General features: G+C 29.0%; 3 protein-coding genes across 3 annotated transcripts; 2 read left to right on the top strand and 1 right to left on the bottom strand.

Annotated features, from left to right (window-relative positions):
- Positions 1–886: 886 nt before the first annotated feature.
- LOC117909217 (calcium-binding protein PBP1) lies at positions 887–1,686 on the bottom strand. Its single transcript, XM_034823162.1, has one exon. It carries the CDS (start codon positions 1,472–1,474, stop codon positions 1,121–1,123), a length of 354 nt encoding a protein of 117 aa, XP_034679053.1. The 5' UTR covers positions 1,475–1,686; the 3' UTR covers positions 887–1,120.
- An 8,316-nt stretch (positions 1,687–10,002) lies between these two features.
- LOC117909147 (G-type lectin S-receptor-like serine/threonine-protein kinase At4g27290) lies at positions 10,003–10,581 on the top strand. Its single transcript, XM_034823038.1, has one exon. The coding sequence runs from the start codon at positions 10,003–10,005 to the stop codon at positions 10,579–10,581; it is 579 nt and encodes a 192-aa protein (XP_034678929.1).
- LOC117908782 (G-type lectin S-receptor-like serine/threonine-protein kinase At4g27290) lies at positions 10,576–11,243 on the top strand. Its single transcript, XM_034822519.1, has 3 exons — positions 10,576–10,714; positions 10,798–10,948; positions 11,023–11,243. The coding sequence occupies exons 1-3, from the start codon at positions 10,626–10,628 to the stop codon at positions 11,236–11,238; spliced, it is 456 nt and encodes a 151-aa protein (XP_034678410.1). The 5' UTR covers positions 10,576–10,625; the 3' UTR covers positions 11,239–11,243.
- The last annotated feature ends 5,616 nt before the right edge of the window (positions 11,244–16,859 follow it).

Here is a 16,859-nt window from a genome sequence, read left to right as displayed (position 1 = left end):
TAATATAATTTGATATTTTTTTCTAAAAAGTAGAAAAAGAAAATGAACAATATTATATAAGACAATATACATTATATGTATATTATAAAAACATTAAATTAGGTTTGAGTTAGGCTCGAGTTGCCTAAACTTTAGCCCAAATCTAATCCAAATTGAGTTAGGTTGAAAAAACCTAACCCAAACCCAACCCATGTATTTAAAATGCATTGCCCAAGCTCGCCCAAATGTCGGGTTTGGGTTGGGCCAACCCACTTAAGTTGTACCCCTAGTTTAGGGTGTAATTTAGACAAATCTATCCTATTCAAATTGAATCCAATTCAACTATTGAGTAGGTTTGGATAATCATTTTTAAATTTCTTCAATCTAAACTCAATTTGGTTGAACTTAGGTTAAGGTTTGAATAACCCAAGTCTAGCCTATATCATCGTTAATAATAATATTCATCTTATTCATTTCCTTTTTAAATTATTAAGAAAAAAAATCATATTATAATTATATCACATATCTTTTTAATTTCTTTCAGGATGATATATAAATTTATTTTACCTTTTTAATTATCATCTAGAGCTTTGATCGGATTAATTATTTCTTAATTCGAATTGGGCTTAGATTAGCCGGAACCCAACCCTACCAAATTGCACCCCTTTTGTGGCACTTCAACACAAGAACTCCTAAAGTTGAAAGACTCGGAATTACAATTCTGAATTGCTATTGTGTTTTGACTCATTAGCCTATTCATGTCGGTTGCCTAAATATTATAAATGAAGAAATTGTTGTGGTTCAGTATAGTGAATATCTTTAATTGCAGTCGTTGGATAGTCAGATTCATTTTGGGTTGCTAATCAGAGATGCCATCAATATACGAGTCAGGGACAGAGGTCAACAATGTTTCAAACTTCCCCTGTATAGCAGGGAAAAACACTATATATAATAATGTTTCCATTCAGGCTCGTTTTACATTTTGGTAAAGTGTAAACCAAATCAAAATACCCACTGGTTTACTACAGATATATTTCTGTGTGTAAATTTCAATTTTCAAACCCAACATCAACGATCCATTACAACAAAAGGTCTCAAATCAGTAAAGAAACAACCAAAGAAAGAAAGAAAAAAATGAAGATCAATGATGATTCTTGAGCTCTTGTTGAAGGGCTTCTTCCAGCCAAAACTCAGACTCCTCCATCAACTCAGGGCTTAATCTGAACATGAGCACACAAAACTCCATCTGATTCAGGGCCCCATCACCATCAAAATCCCCTTCCCTCAGCATGCTCCACAGATCATCATCGGACAAGCCCTCCAACCCCAGAAGAGCAGAGTTCCTTTTCAGACTCTCAAAAGTGATGACGCCCTTACTGCTGTCCATCAGCAGATTGAAGCCATTGCAGAGCTCACTCATCAGTCCCTCACCCCCCAACTTGTGGGCCATCAGAGGCAAGAAATCCTGGAAGTTTGATGGGTCCTGGGATGCCATTATGGAGAAGTAATCAAGCAATCAAGCAATCAAGCAAAGATGTGTATTGTGTTGGAGAGGGAGAGAGTTGCGGAGGGCTAAATAAAGGGAGAAGAGGAGGGATTGGGACACGGAGTACAACTCATTTACAGGTAATAAAAGGTTGGCTGATTCTGAAGCCTGAAGTTGCTTCTCGATTTCTGAGAAGGTGATGAGGGGCTTGAGGAGGAAGCTTGTCGGAGACTTCTTGGTTACTTCCATTTCATATCAAAGAATGAAGCTTAGTCTACACCCTTCAGGGGTAGAATGGTCCATTTTGGAGAAGTTGGGACGCCCACTGGGAACTTTCACTGCTGCTTAATGCCACTATTGCATGGAATGTTCCAAAAATATGAAATTTCAGTCCCAATTGCCTCTAAATTTCCGGTATTGGCTTCATGGCTTGTCACATCCTTATGACATGATTTGAAGATGATATCTTGCCCACTTGCCCACTTGCGTGGTCTATGTCAACTTCAAAGATAATGAAAAAAAAGAAAAAAAAAAACTTTAGATTACAAGTGATTAAGGTTATTAGCCATGCACCATATGATATTTTGCCTAATTGCTAAGGTCCAGGATCACCAAAGAAGACACAAATATGTTTGGCACATGAGAGAATATGAATGAGAATGAAAATGAAAATAAATAATAATATTATGTAGAATAGCGGAATCAAAATTTAAAAAACAACGAGATCTGAATTTCATATTAATCAATTTTTTATTTTTGTATTCTTATTTTAAAAAATAATTTAATTATTTTCATAAATGGAAATGGAATTAATTTCTCATTCTTATGCTCTATTTTAAGGTTACAATAAATAAAATCAGCTTTTATTCCGACAAAACTTAATATCGTTGTTCAAGGGTCTTCATGAAAATCATTCTACTTTTTTAACTTTTGCAAAAATTTTCCAATACCCCATCATATTCTGACAACTTCTTGAACGCACGACTCCATTAGATTGAAGTAGAAGGAGTTATAAAGGAATAAAATATTGTAGAAATCATTTAAAATTTTATACATTCAAAATTTTTAAAATTTTATATTAAAGAAAAATAAAAAATAAAAAATATGAAAAAAACATGTATGAAAGACTGATTTAATTTAAGCTTTCTTAGGAAGTGTCCAAGTTCTTGATTAGTAAAAATTCTTTTTTTGTAAAAATATTGTATAAAATATTATTGTAATATGAAATTTTCTTATTGAATAAGGAAATTTATTAGGAATATTTCTATAAATATTATTGGTCATGAAGGGAAAAAGTAATAATGAGATAAGATGAGTTTGTGAAGATTATACGAAATGAATAAAGATGTGAGGAACAAGATGTAAATATAAGGGACAAGGAAATATGAAATGTTTCGGGAATGTAATAATTGTATTTAATTTTCATCCTTTATCATATTGTTTATGCTATAGTAGAATGATTATCTCTCGTCCGTAGATGTAGGTACGATAGATTGAACCATATTAAAATCTTGTATACTTTGTGTATATTATTTTATGTTTGTGTTCTTGAATTAATTTTGTTTGCATTAAAACTTATGTTAGTATAACAAATTAGCATAAGAGCTCAAGATGAAGATCTCTAGAAGAGACAAAAGAGAACAAAGCATACAAGAAAACGACAAAAAAAGATTGATGAAGTTGATTATTTTGGATTGGTAAAAAAAAACATGTATCATAAAGAGATAGAAGACCGATTTAATGGAATTTGATTCAATGTGGAGATTGTTAGGAAATATCCAAACTTCTTAATTAGTAAAGATTCCATTTTGTGAAGAATATTTATTAAGTTGACATATTACTATAATATTAGATTTTCTTATTCTAAAAAAAGTTATTATGAATATTTTTATAAATATTATAGTTATGAGATGAAGATAAACTTGTAAAGATTATATGAGTTGAATCGAGAATTGAGGAAGAATGGGACACATGAGTGTAAATATAAGAAGTGAGAAAATATAAGATGATTTAAAAACCTAATAATTGGATTTGATTTCTATCATATGTAATTTCTTTACAGTATGATAGAATGATTTTCTCTCATCAGTGGATATAGGTATGGTTGATCGAATTATGTTAAAACCTCATGTATCTTTATATAGATTATTTTATTTTTGTGTTTTTAAATTAACATTATTTACATTAAAACTTCCTTTACGGCAACACTTATTTTATTTTTCTTCATGCCTTTGATTTTTTTTTTCTTTATTTGTTAATTTATATATATATGGAAGGACGAGAGAAGAAAAAAAATGAGGAAAAAGGAAAATACAAAAAAAAAAAAGTTAGTTTGATTTTCAAGAATTTAACATAATTTGCTAATGTTATTCCCCTATTAAACCATAAAATCTAGCATAGGTGCAACTTAGTTGGGCTTGGTTAGATCCAATTTGACATTTGAATGAGTTTGAACAATCATTTTTACCGCTTGATTTAGGTCATGGTTAGCTTTTTATTGAATTTTTTTTTTTTAAATAGGGTGAGTTGGCATCGATGATTACCTAAATTCCTATTAAAGATCAAACTTACAAGAAGAATGTTGCCTTTTGAATGAATTTTTTTTATATTACTCATTAATAACCTTGTCATTATGACAAGACCCATCGTTTATCAATAATGCATACCTCATTCCCCCAAAAAATGATTTCTCATTTGAATATGACCTATTATCTTATGAAGGTTTTTTTTTTTTTTTTTTTTTTTTTAATTTATTTATAAAAAAAGCTGGGTTTTCAAAAAGAAAAGCATTATTTTGCTTAGACGTGTATGTAGAATATCAAGTCCAATTAGATGCTAGAATTATCATAAAAATAATTTAATAAATTTATATTATTAATTTAGTGTATTATTTTGTAAACACATCAATTTAGTGAATTGGTAAAACAATTTAATAACTTTATCCTATTCTAAAATATTAAAAAATTTATAAAAATGGTGTTGAGTAAATTGAAGTAAGTTAATTGAATGAAGTAATACTCTCAAAGAAATATTTTTATACCTCATTGACATCTATTATATCATACAAGTATATTAATATCAATGACTCAATACATTAAAATTCTCGACTAATTTATCTATACATTATTAGCATTGTGAATCCATATTGCTACTTCATTTAACTTCTAAAGTTAATTTATGACATTGAACATGAAAGGAATATAGTGGGATAATTCACAACTGTCAATTTTGTAAAAATATTTAAGTTTTTTAAATTTGGACCTTATCATACTATATATAATATTAGTATATTTTTGTTGTAAATGAATATATTTACGTTATATTAATATTTTTTAGAAAGGAAATAGTCTTAGAGATGTTGATTTATATCTCATTGGTTTTTGTATTAATAGATCGATGCAATGCATTAGAAAAGAATAATTTAATTAATTTGTTAATTCTAAGATATTAAAGAATTTATGAAAAACGAATCAAGCAAATTAAATTAAGTAATAGTTTCAGATATATCTTTTTATACTTCAATGACATTAGGCACATCATACAAGTGTATGAACATCAATGATTTAGTGAATTGAAATTACTAATTAATATTTAAATAAAAAGTTTATAAGCACTGTGAATTCATATTAGTACTTTGTTTGACTTTTAAAGTTTTTATTTTTATTTTTTATTTTTATAGAATTAAACATATTAGGGATATACTAGAATTACTCACAATTGCCAATTTTGTCAAAAAGTTCGACAAATATTAAATTAGATTTTATCATAATGTTAATGTATTTATATTATAAGTGTAGTGTTGTATCGTATTTGTCTTTTATAATAAAAGTAATAATTTTAAAAATATCTTTTTATATCCAATTGAGATTAAATATATCATGTTAATTATTATCATGCACTCAATGCATTCATAAAATGACAAAAAAAAAAAAAAATTATAAAAAACATGAAAAGAAATATCATACAAAGAAAAAAAAAAGTCATAAATAAAAAGAAAAAATTATATAATTTTGTGAGTATTTCATTAATATTTTTATAATATTTATAATATCTATGTTCCTTTATATTAATATTTATCTTATTTATTTGTTAGATTTTTAAGAAAAAAATCAAATTATAATTACATCATATTAAAAAAGATAAATAAACTTATATATTTTTTGTTATTATATTGAAATATTATCTTATTTACTATTTTACTACTCAAATTTTGGTATAATTATATAATTTTTTTTTAAATTGAAGGTAAACTTTGAATCATCAACCTGATTAACCCGAGTATAGCTTAATTAACTAATATCTTATCCAACTTAATCAATCTAAGTTGGATCTAAGTCTAATTTAAAAATTTGTTAGTGGATTTTGAATCATCAACTCGATTTTTTTTATGTTTTAGATTGGACTTAAGTTAACTGTTTTGAATTAAAAGTCAAGTTTGATTAGTTGAGTTTAGATTAAACACCAATTTGATAAAACCTGTCGATAGCTTTAGAATCTAGACTTTTAAAAATATGTAAATTTTAAATAATTTTATTTTTATTTTTATTTTTATTTGGTGAAAATTCAAATAAGATCATAAAAAAATAAAGAATAAATTAAGAAATTAATACATGACACCATAGCCTGTCATGAGGTTGTTAGAAAAGGCACATTAATTCAAAATCTAACTGTCCTTGTCTTAAATAATTGAAGAAGAAGAGAAGAATGGACTGGTTCAACTCATCCACCAACTCCATTATGGCGTATATCACTTGTGGAAAGGGAACAGAAGTGTTTTATTTCCCTTTTACCATCACAAAATGCTACCTCATTTATTTATTTATTTTGTGGTGCAAGTGCAACATTGACCTTTGGGGCTGCCTGGGATGGTGGTGGCTCCAGTTCAATGGCAGTCAAGCTCTGGGTCTCAATTGAAAATTACTAAATATGTTGAACTTTTTAGAGAGTTTTTAAGTGTTATGAAGTGTCCCAAATTCCTAATTAGTATAGATTCTTTTTTGTAAAGAATATTATATAGAATATTTCTAGGATATATTATTGTAATATTAGACTTTCTTGTAGAATAAGGAAGGTTGTTGGAAATATCTCTATAAATATTTTAGGTCATGAGGGGAAAAAGTTATGAGATGGAGATGAGCCTGTAGAGACTATACAAAGTGGATAGAGATGTGAGGAAGAACGGGAGGTACCCAGTGGAGCGAGATGGCTTGTAGTAAGGTATGGATATAAGGAGTGGGGAAACATGGGATGTTTCGGGAACCCAATAGTTGTATCTGGTTCTGTCCTCTGTAATATTCTCTATTATATAGTGGAATCATTATCTCTCATCCGTGGACGTAGGCATAGTTGGCCGAACCACGTTAAAACCTCGTGTACCGTATGTGTGATTGTTTTATCTTTGTGTTCTTGAACTAACATTGTTGGCATCAAAGCTTTCGTTAGCACTATATTAAGCTCTCCTTAACCTATTAAATAAGACACCACTAATTTATGCCTAATTTATTTGACTTACAATCTTGGATGATATTTGAAAACATATATAAATAATAAAATCTAAATTTATGATTTCCCAGACTCTATTATAGTTGATTGAAACATACTTGTGATAAAATTAATATATATAGTTAGTAAATCAATTTAATAACTTAAAATGATTTAATAACTTAATTTAAGTCATTAAGTAAATTAAATTATGTTTGGTAAAATAATTTAAAGACATTATTTAAAGTAAAAAATAACTTTAAGTAATAAGAAAAAATAATTAACTTATTCTTGAATCCACATCTTTATTTTACTTTCTTTTATCCTTATTTACTATAATTACCTCTACGATTTCCTTTGTTACTTCTCGACTTCTATTGTTACTCATATTCATCTATCCTAATTATAATTTATGAGGATAAATATATTAATTTGATGATTTAAAATAAGTTTTAAGTTAATTTAATCAAACAATCTTTATTTAAAGTAAAAATTAAGTAATAAGTTTTAAGTCAACAATTTAAATACAATTTAACTTAAAATCAACTTAAATTATTAAGTAATAAGTATTAAATTTTACAAAACACTCACTTAGTCTTTGGTTAAATCACACTATTTTACTAGTATTAAAATGCATGTGATTTTTCTTTTGTATTGTATTCAGATCGTATTTGTAAGATGCAATTTTAATAAGATACGATTTTCTATTAAATATATGAAATTTATTTATTTTTAAAAATTTGTTGTTTAGTAATATTTTATAGTTTTGTTATCAGCTTTTCAAATTTTTGTTCAATTTTATTATTATATATAATTCAAGTATACCCTATTTGTATAAAATTGTTAAATTACTTGATTAATTTAGAATATGAATTAGTTATATTTGCAAAAGAGTTACATCAAGTTTTATCTTTTGGGAAACAAACTATGCTTTTAGGAATAGTAAATAGTATTAGTATAATTTTAGCTATAGAATAGAGCAGTCGAGGGTTTCTATTTTGTAATTCTTTATTAAAAATGTGTGTGCAGAACCACAATTTTCCCATATTTAAATACATTGTTGTCAATCTCAACGGTTTAGAAAAATATTGGCATATCATAGCTATTCATTTGGAGAAGAAATGTTTGAATTAAAACAATATAAATCATAATTCTAAACCTTAAACCCTAAATCTTATATAGTAAACCTTAAATCCTAAATTCTAAATCTTGTAAATGTAATATGATAGATAAAAAACATTGTGTAGTATAACATTCACCTTTTGTGGTTCTTATATGAATAAATGACTAAATAAACCTTACAACAAGAAAAAAAGAAATTAAAAAAAAAGGAACAAAAACAAAAACAATGGAAGAATTGAAAAAAATAAAAATTGAAAAAAATTGAAACATGTGAAAAAATGAAAAAAAAAAAAAATTCAAAAAGAAAAAAGAAGAAATTAAAATCAAAACAAGAAAAGTAAAGTATGCAACAAAATGAGCTGTCCCAACATGACTTAACACGCCCAAAGGAGTGTCCAACTTTTGCATCTCCATTTCAAAAGTTGATGTTACAATTGGCCCTTGGCAGGTGAAGTCCTTCTCCCGTGGAATTTTCCATGAAATTATTATGGACAGTGAAATTTACCGTAATGGAAAGGCAAGTCCACTCCATCCAAGCTACCCTTACATGGTCACATATAATATCTCGATGATACTAGCCTTTTTTAATGGCGTAGCTTATGCGGCAACTCCCAACCCAAAACATGGTCTTGTTGATCGTGAAAACTACTCATTGGCATTCAAGTTGAAATTGAACAGAAGCTGTCTTTTTATAACATTTTCGAACCTAACCGTTATTGTAACAGGGATATTATACTATCCTACTTTCTCTTAATTACATAAGTGTGTTTTTAATTCATGAGATCTCAAAAAGGACCATATTGAAGAATGCAACTATTTTTCTTATCTTGGTCTTCACCTAATTTTTGGTTAGAAGGTGTCCTAAATTCTTAACTAGTATAGATATTTATTTTTGTAAAAAATATTATATAAAATATTTTTTAAGAGGATACGTTATTCTAATATTAAATTTTCTTATAAAATGAGAAAAGTTATAAGGAATATCTCAATAACATTTTTGAACCTTCTGGTTGTGTAATAGGGATATTATACAACCCACGTTGAATTGAGAATTTTTTTTAATATTATATATATATATATATTATAAATTTCTCTTAACAATATAAGTGTGTTTTTAATTCATGAGATCTCAAGATAATATTGAAGAATGCAAATATTCTTCTTATCTTGGTCTTTACCTCATCTTTTATTAGAAAGTGTCCAAAATTCTTGATGAGTAACGATTACCTTTTATAAAGAATATTGTATAAAATATTATAGATCATGTAGAGAAGATGTTATGAAATGAAATGGAGAGATTGCCTCTCTATTGCATAATAAAATTATTCTCTCACATCGGTGGATATATGTATGGTTGGTTGAATTACGTTAAAACCTTGTAGGTTTTTATGTAAATTATTTACGTTTGTGTCTTTGAACTATCGTAGTTTGTATTGAAGTTTATATTGACACCGACATCATTCGGTTTTTTTCTTTAAGATAGACACTAACATTAGTTTATACCAATTAAGTAACCTTGGACGGGTCAACGTGTGAACTGACTTATACAATAGTTTGATGCTTGGTTTATGCATATAATTTACCAATTAAACATATTAAATAACATTTGAGGTTGCCCTCTTTGTAGCATTTGTCAAATTATTATAAACGCCCGCCAATTTGGAGAAGCTTTGGCCGCCTATTAAAATATACTTTCACCTCTTCTTCTTCTCTGCATCATACGTATTAAAGTCATTCAACTCAAGGGACTCTCCCAACTCCCACCCAATTTGGAATATATATTCAAAGAAAATTATTGATTGCTTGCAGCTCAATGAGCTCATTGATTCTGACATTATGGTCAACCATCTGAAAACTACATTAGATTTGGAGTAGAAGGAGAATAGGGGATAGGTTACTGCAGAAGGGGTGTCATTCTTCCTTGTGGGGTATCGATGGAGGGCTTTGCAACACTTGTACTTCTCTTCTCCATCTTAAGAATCTCCATTGCAGTCGATACATTGACTGTAAATCAAATAATTACAGATGGTGAGACCATAACTTCAGCTGGTGGGAGCTTTGAGCTGGATTTCTTCAGTCCGGATAGTTCCAAGAACCGATACGTGGGGATATGGTACAAGAAAGTGGCTACTAGAACAGTTGTATGGGTTGCCAACAGACAAATCCCACTCACTGATTCATCCGGAGTTTTGAAGGTCACCGACCGGGGAACTCTTGTCATTCTCAATGGTACTAATACCACAATTTGGTCTTCTAATTCATCACGACCAGCACAGAATCCAAATGCTCAGCTTCTGGACTCTGGAAATCTTGTCATGAAAAACGGAAATGATAGTAACTCAGAAAATTTCCTGTGGCAGAGTTTTGATTATCCATGTGATACTCTTCTACCAGGCATGAAATTTGGACGGAACAGAGTGACGGGCCTGGATCGGTACCTGTCATCATGGAAGACCACTGATGACCCCTCTATAGGTAATTTCACATATCGGCTTGATCCTGGCTCAGAATAATCCATAGGGATCTTAAAGCAGACAATGTTTTACTTGATAATGAGATGAACCCAAGAATTTCAGACTTTGGCATGGCTAGAAGTTTTAGAGGAAATGAATCTGAAGCAAGAACAAAACGAGTGGTTGGAACATAGTAAGTACATATGAAAATGTTGTCAATAGTTTATTTCCCTTGCTTGTAACATCATAATATCTTAATTTAATGGTCTCCTACAGTGGTTACATGTCTCCAGAATATGCCATTGATGGAGTGTACTCAATAAAATCAGATGTTTTTAGCTTTGGGGTTTTGGTGCTAGAGATTGTAACTGGGAAGAGAAACAGAGGATTTAACCACCCGGATCACGCCCTTAATCTTCTTGGGCATGTAAGTATCAAGTAATATCTCTCTATTTCATTGCAATAAAACTACTGCTGATCATCTTGCTTTGAATGGTATAGGCATGGACACTCTATATGGAAGGTAAGCCTTTGGAACTGATTGATGCATCCATGGGGGACTCCTGTAATCAATCTGAAGTGCTACGTGCTCTCAATGTGGGACTATTATGCGTACAACGTAGTCCAGATGATCGACCAAGCATGTCTTCTGTGGTTCTGATGTTGAGTAGTGAGAGCGCATTACATCAGCCTAAACTATATAGTCACAGATCTTGAACCATTACCCAAAAAAAGAAAATCAACACGCAATGCCTTTATCGACCCTCTATTAATGTAATGGTGTGTTCATTGCCAGAAAAAATTGCATGCTTGCTTGCTGAAGAACTTCCTTCCAGCATATTTCTTTCAGTGAAAAAACCAGGCTCTTTCTGGTTTTTTCACTGAAAGAAATATGCTGGAAGGAAGTTCTTCAGCAAGCAAGCATGCAATTTTTTCTGGCAATGAACACACCATTACATTAATAGAGGGTCGATAGAAGGCATTGCGTGTTGATTTTCTTTTTTTGGGTCTTGGTTCAAGATCTGTGACTATATAATGATGGTTGAGGTAGGTTCAGTGATGATAGGTTTATCCAGCCAGGTTATTCAGTCTAGTTAGTCTTTACCTGCCCCACTTGTACATGCAATGAAAGTCAATATTCTGTATTAAAGTTCAATAATAGAAGCTGTATGTCATAAAATTTCCCAGTACACATTTGGATGGATTTATTGTTTTATCAAATATCCAGTCATTTGTATATAGTAATATCCTGAAAATCTTGACTCTGCTCTCGGTTCTTTTTGTTGTTTATAATTTATATTGTTGGTAGATTAATTAGCACAATGAGAAAGGTGAAAAAATACCACACATTACAATGTGAGGGTGCATAGCCTCAGCCTAAAGAGCCTGGTCTTTTCTCTCAAAGCAATATATTGGGGACAAATTCTTACCCTGACATGCAAGGGCCAGTTTCAGCTGATTATGCAGTCTGGTTAGTCTTTGCCTGTTGGGTGGTATTATGAAAGTCATTTGATAAGTATTAATTAAAATTTAATAATACAAGCTGTTTGTAGGCTTTAAACTTTCCCTGTATGCATTTTTATCTGTCATTTTTATCCTTGAAAGCTTGACAAGGAAAGAGAATCGTTGAAACAGTCTTTCTGTTCTTGGTCTTTACTTCACCTTGTAATTCTTCTACTGAAGAGGTGAGATTGGTCATGAAGAAAGTCACTAGGTGCATTCATAAGCTCCATCCATTAGTGCTTCCTCTTTGTCTTCCTTTGCAAATGCAACACTGGAATTGCAGCATAGGATTTCTAGCGACATTCCACCATAGTAAGCATCAACTTTAGCTGTGATTGTTCCTTTCCTGAACCATTTTGTGGCAAAGTAGCATATGGTCCGTCTTATGCCACCTCCTCTTAAGAGTAGTTTAAGTTTGATCAGCAAACAACAGCATTGCTTGTTCAAAATCTGAAATCCTAGGTGTTAAGTGCCGATCTAGGAGTATTTTTTGGGGGTTTATATCACAATGGATGATCTGGGTGCTGCACTCCTTTTGTGCATTAGCCTTACTACAACCCCAAAGGTGAGTAAAGAAGCCATTGCTCATGTATTCATGCACTAGAAGCCGACTAAATTGGTCAATCTCCTCTGCTCGATATCTCCTTGGAGCCATGGGTGGCTACTTCAACCTTTGTGTATGAATAATGTGTCACAGTAGTAGTCCCCGCCTCCCCGGTATGCTTGAAACAAACTGGAGACTGATCAGTTTCTTACAGTATCAGAAGACAGCAGCCACAGCCACAGCTAACCACAAAAAGAGATTGAAGAACACTGCTGCCAATGAGTACTCTCAACAAGGATCAGGTAGACTTATCTGGGCTTGTCTGCAATACTTTTGTTGTGTCTTCCACAGGACTGAGGAAATCTCTTCTGCCAACACATTGTCTGCATAAATGGCTACTGCACAGAAGCAATCCTCATTGACATCTATTATATCACACAAGTATATTAATATCAATAACTCAATACATTAAAATTCTCGACTAATTTGTCTATACATTATCAGCATTGTGAATCCATATTGCTACTTCATTTAACTTCTAAAGTTAATTTATGACACTGAACATGAAAGGAATATAGTGGGATAATTCACAACTGTCAATTTTGTAAAAATATTTAAAATTTTTTAATTTGGACCTTATCATACTATATATAATATTAGTATATTTTTGTTGTAAATGAATATATTTATGTTATATTTATATATTTTTAGAAAGGAAATAGTCTTAGAGATGTTGATTTATACCTCATTGGTTTTTGTATTAATCGATGCAATGCATTAGAAAAGAATAATTTAGTAAATTTGTTAATTCTAAGATATTAAAGAATTTATGAAAAACGAATCAAGCAAATTAAATTAAGTAATAGTTTCACATATATCTTTTTGTACTTCAATGACATTAAACACATCATACACTTACATCAATGACTTAGTGAATTGAAATTACTAATTAATATTTAAATAAAAAGTTTATAAGCATTGTGAATTGATATTAGTACTTTGTTTGACTTTTAAAGTTGTTTTATTGAATTAAACATATTAGGGATATGCTAGAATTACTCACAATTGTCAATTTTGTAAAAAAGTTCGACAAATTTTAAATTATATTTTATTATAATGTTAATGTATTTATATTATAATTGTAGTGTTGTATCGTATTTGTCTTTTATAACAAAAGTAATAATTTTAGAAATATCTTTTTGTATCCAATTGAGATTAAATATATCACATTAAGTATTGTCATGCACTCAATGCATTCATAAAACGAAAATTTAAAAAATACTTATAAAAAACATGAAAAGAAATATCATACAAAGAAAAATAAATAAAAAGAAAAAATTAGATAATTTTGTGAGTATTTCATTAATATTTTTATAATATTTATAATATCTATGTTCCTTTATATTAATATTTATCTTATTTATTTGTTAGATTTTTAAGAAAAAATCAAATTATAATTACATCATATTAAAAAAGATAAATAAACTTATATATTTTTTGTTATTATATTGAAATATTATCTTATTTATTATTTTACTACTCAAATTTTGGTATAATTATATAGTTTTTTTTTTTTTTTATAAATTGAAGGTAAACTTTGAATCATCAACCTGATTAACCTGAGTCTAGCTTAATTAACTAATATCTAATCCAACTTAATCAATTTAAGTTGGATCAAGTCTAATTTAAAAATTTGTTGGTGGATTTTGAATCATCAACCAGATTTTTTTATGTTTTAGATTGGACTTAAGTTAACTGTTTTGAATTAAAAGTCAAGTTTGATTAGTTGAGTTCAGATTAAACACCAACTTGATAAAACCTGTCGATAGCTTTAGAATCTAGACTTTTAAAAATATGTAAATTTTAAATAATTTTATTTTTATTTATATTTTTATTTGGTGAAATTTCAAATAAGAACATAAAAAATAAATAATAAATTAAGAAATTAATACATGACACCATAGCCTGTCATGAGGTTGTTAGAAAAGGCACATTAATTCAAAATCTAACTGTCCTTGTCTTAAATAATTGAAGAAGAAGAGAAGAATGGACTGGTTCAACTCATCCACCAACTCCATTATGGTGTATATCAGTTGTGGAAAGGGTACAGAAGTGTTTTATTTTCCTTTTACCATCACAAAATGCCACCTCATTTATTTATTTATTTTGTGGTGCAAGTGCAACATTGACCTTTGGGGCTGCCTGGGATGGTGGTGGCTCCAGTTCAATGGCAGTCAAGCTCTGGGTCTCAATTGAAAAATACTAAATATGTTGATCTTTTTAGAGAGTTGTTAAGCTCTCCTTAACCTATTAAATAAGACACCAATAATTTATGCCTAATTTATTTGACTTACAATCTTGAATGATATTTGAAAACATAAATAAATAATAAAATCTAAATTTATGATTTCCCATCAGACTCTATTATAGTTGCCTGAAACATACTGTGATAAAATTAATATATATAGTCGATATTTGATAAATCAATTTAATAACTAATTTAAAGTGATTTAATAATTTAATTTAAGTCATTAAGTAAATTAAATTACATTTGGTAAAATAATTTAAAGGTACGGTTTAAAGTAAAAAACAACTTTAAGTAATTGGTAAAAACAATTAACTTATTCTTGAATCTACATAAGTATTTTACTTTTTTTTATATCCTTATTTACCATAATTACCTTCACGAACTCCTTTGTTACTTCATGCCTTCTACTGTTACTCATCTTCATCTATCCTAATTATAATTTATGAGAATGAATATATTAATTTGATGATTTATAATAAATTTTAAGTTAATTTAGTTAAATAATCTTTATTTAAAGTAAGAATTAAGTAATAAATTTTAAGTCAATAATTTAAGTATAATTTAACTTAAAATCAATTTAAATTATTAAGTAATAAATATTAAATTTTTACGGAACACCCCCTTAGTCTTTGGTTAAATCACACTATTTTACTAGTATTAAAATGCATATGATTTTTCTTTTGTATTTTATTCAGATCGTATGATGCAACTTTAATAAGATAAGATTTTCTTATAAATATATGAAAATTATTTATTTTTTAAAATTTGTTGTTCAATAATATTTTACAGTTTTGTTATTAGCTTTTCAAAATTTTTGTTCAATTTTATATATAATTCCAGTCTACCCTATTTGTATAAAATTGTTAAATTACTTGATTCATTTAGAATATGAATTAGTTATATTTACAAGAGAGTTACATCAAGTTTTATCTTTTGGGAAACAAACCATGCTTTTAGGAATAGTAAATAGTATTAGAATAATTTTGGCTATAGAGTAAAATAGTCGAGGGTTTTTATTTTGTAATTTTTAAAAAAAATGTGTGTAACGGAACCACAATTTTCCCATATTTAAATACATTGAACATTGTCCGTCTCAACCATTTAGAAAAAAATTGACATATCATAGCTATTCATTTGGAGAAGAAGTGTTTGAATTAAAACAACATAAATCATAAGTTCATAACCCTAAACCTCAAAACCTAAATCCTATCTATTAAACCTTGAATCCTAAATTCTAAATCTTGTACATTAAACCCAAATGATTGATAAAAAACATTATATAGTATAACATTCACCTTTTGTGGTTCTTGTATGAGTAAATGACTAAATAAAACTTACAACAAGAAAAAAAGAATTTTAAAAATTGAAAAAGGAATAAAAACAAAAACAATGGAATAATTGAAAAAAAATTGAAACACGTGAAAAAATGAAAAAAAAAAAAGAAATTTCAAAAAGAAAAAAATAAGAAGAAATTAAAATAAAAACAAGAAAAGTAAAGTATGCAACAAAATTAGCTGTCCCAACATGACTTAACACGCCCAAAGGAGTGTCCAACTTTTGCATCTCCTTTTCAAAAGTTGATGTTACAATTGGCCCTTGGCAGGTGAAGTCCTTCTCCCGTGGAATTTTCCATGAAATTATTATGGACAGTGAAATTTACCGTAATGGAAAGGCAAGTCCACTCCATCCAAGCTACCCTTACATGGTCACATATAATATCTCGATGATACTAGCCTTTTTTAATGGCGTAGCTTATCCGGCAACTCCAACCCAAAACATGGTCTTGTTGATCGTGAAAACTACTCATTGGCATTCAAGTTGAAATTGAATAAAAGCTGTCTTTTTATAACATTTTCGAACCTATCCGTTATTGTAACAGAGATATTATACTATCTTAATTTCTTTTAATTATATAAGTGTGTTTTTAATTCATGAGATCTCAAAAGGGACCATCTTCACTTAATTTTTGGTTAGAAGGTGTCC

This window comes from Vitis riparia, chromosome 19 (genome assembly GCF_004353265.1).
Source record: "Vitis riparia cultivar Riparia Gloire de Montpellier isolate 1030 chromosome 19, EGFV_Vit.rip_1.0, whole genome shotgun sequence".
NCBI lineage: Eukaryota > Viridiplantae > Streptophyta > Magnoliopsida > Vitales > Vitaceae > Vitis > Vitis riparia.
The sequence above is the reverse complement of the archived record's forward strand: the minus strand, read 5'-3'. Positions and strand labels throughout refer to the sequence as shown.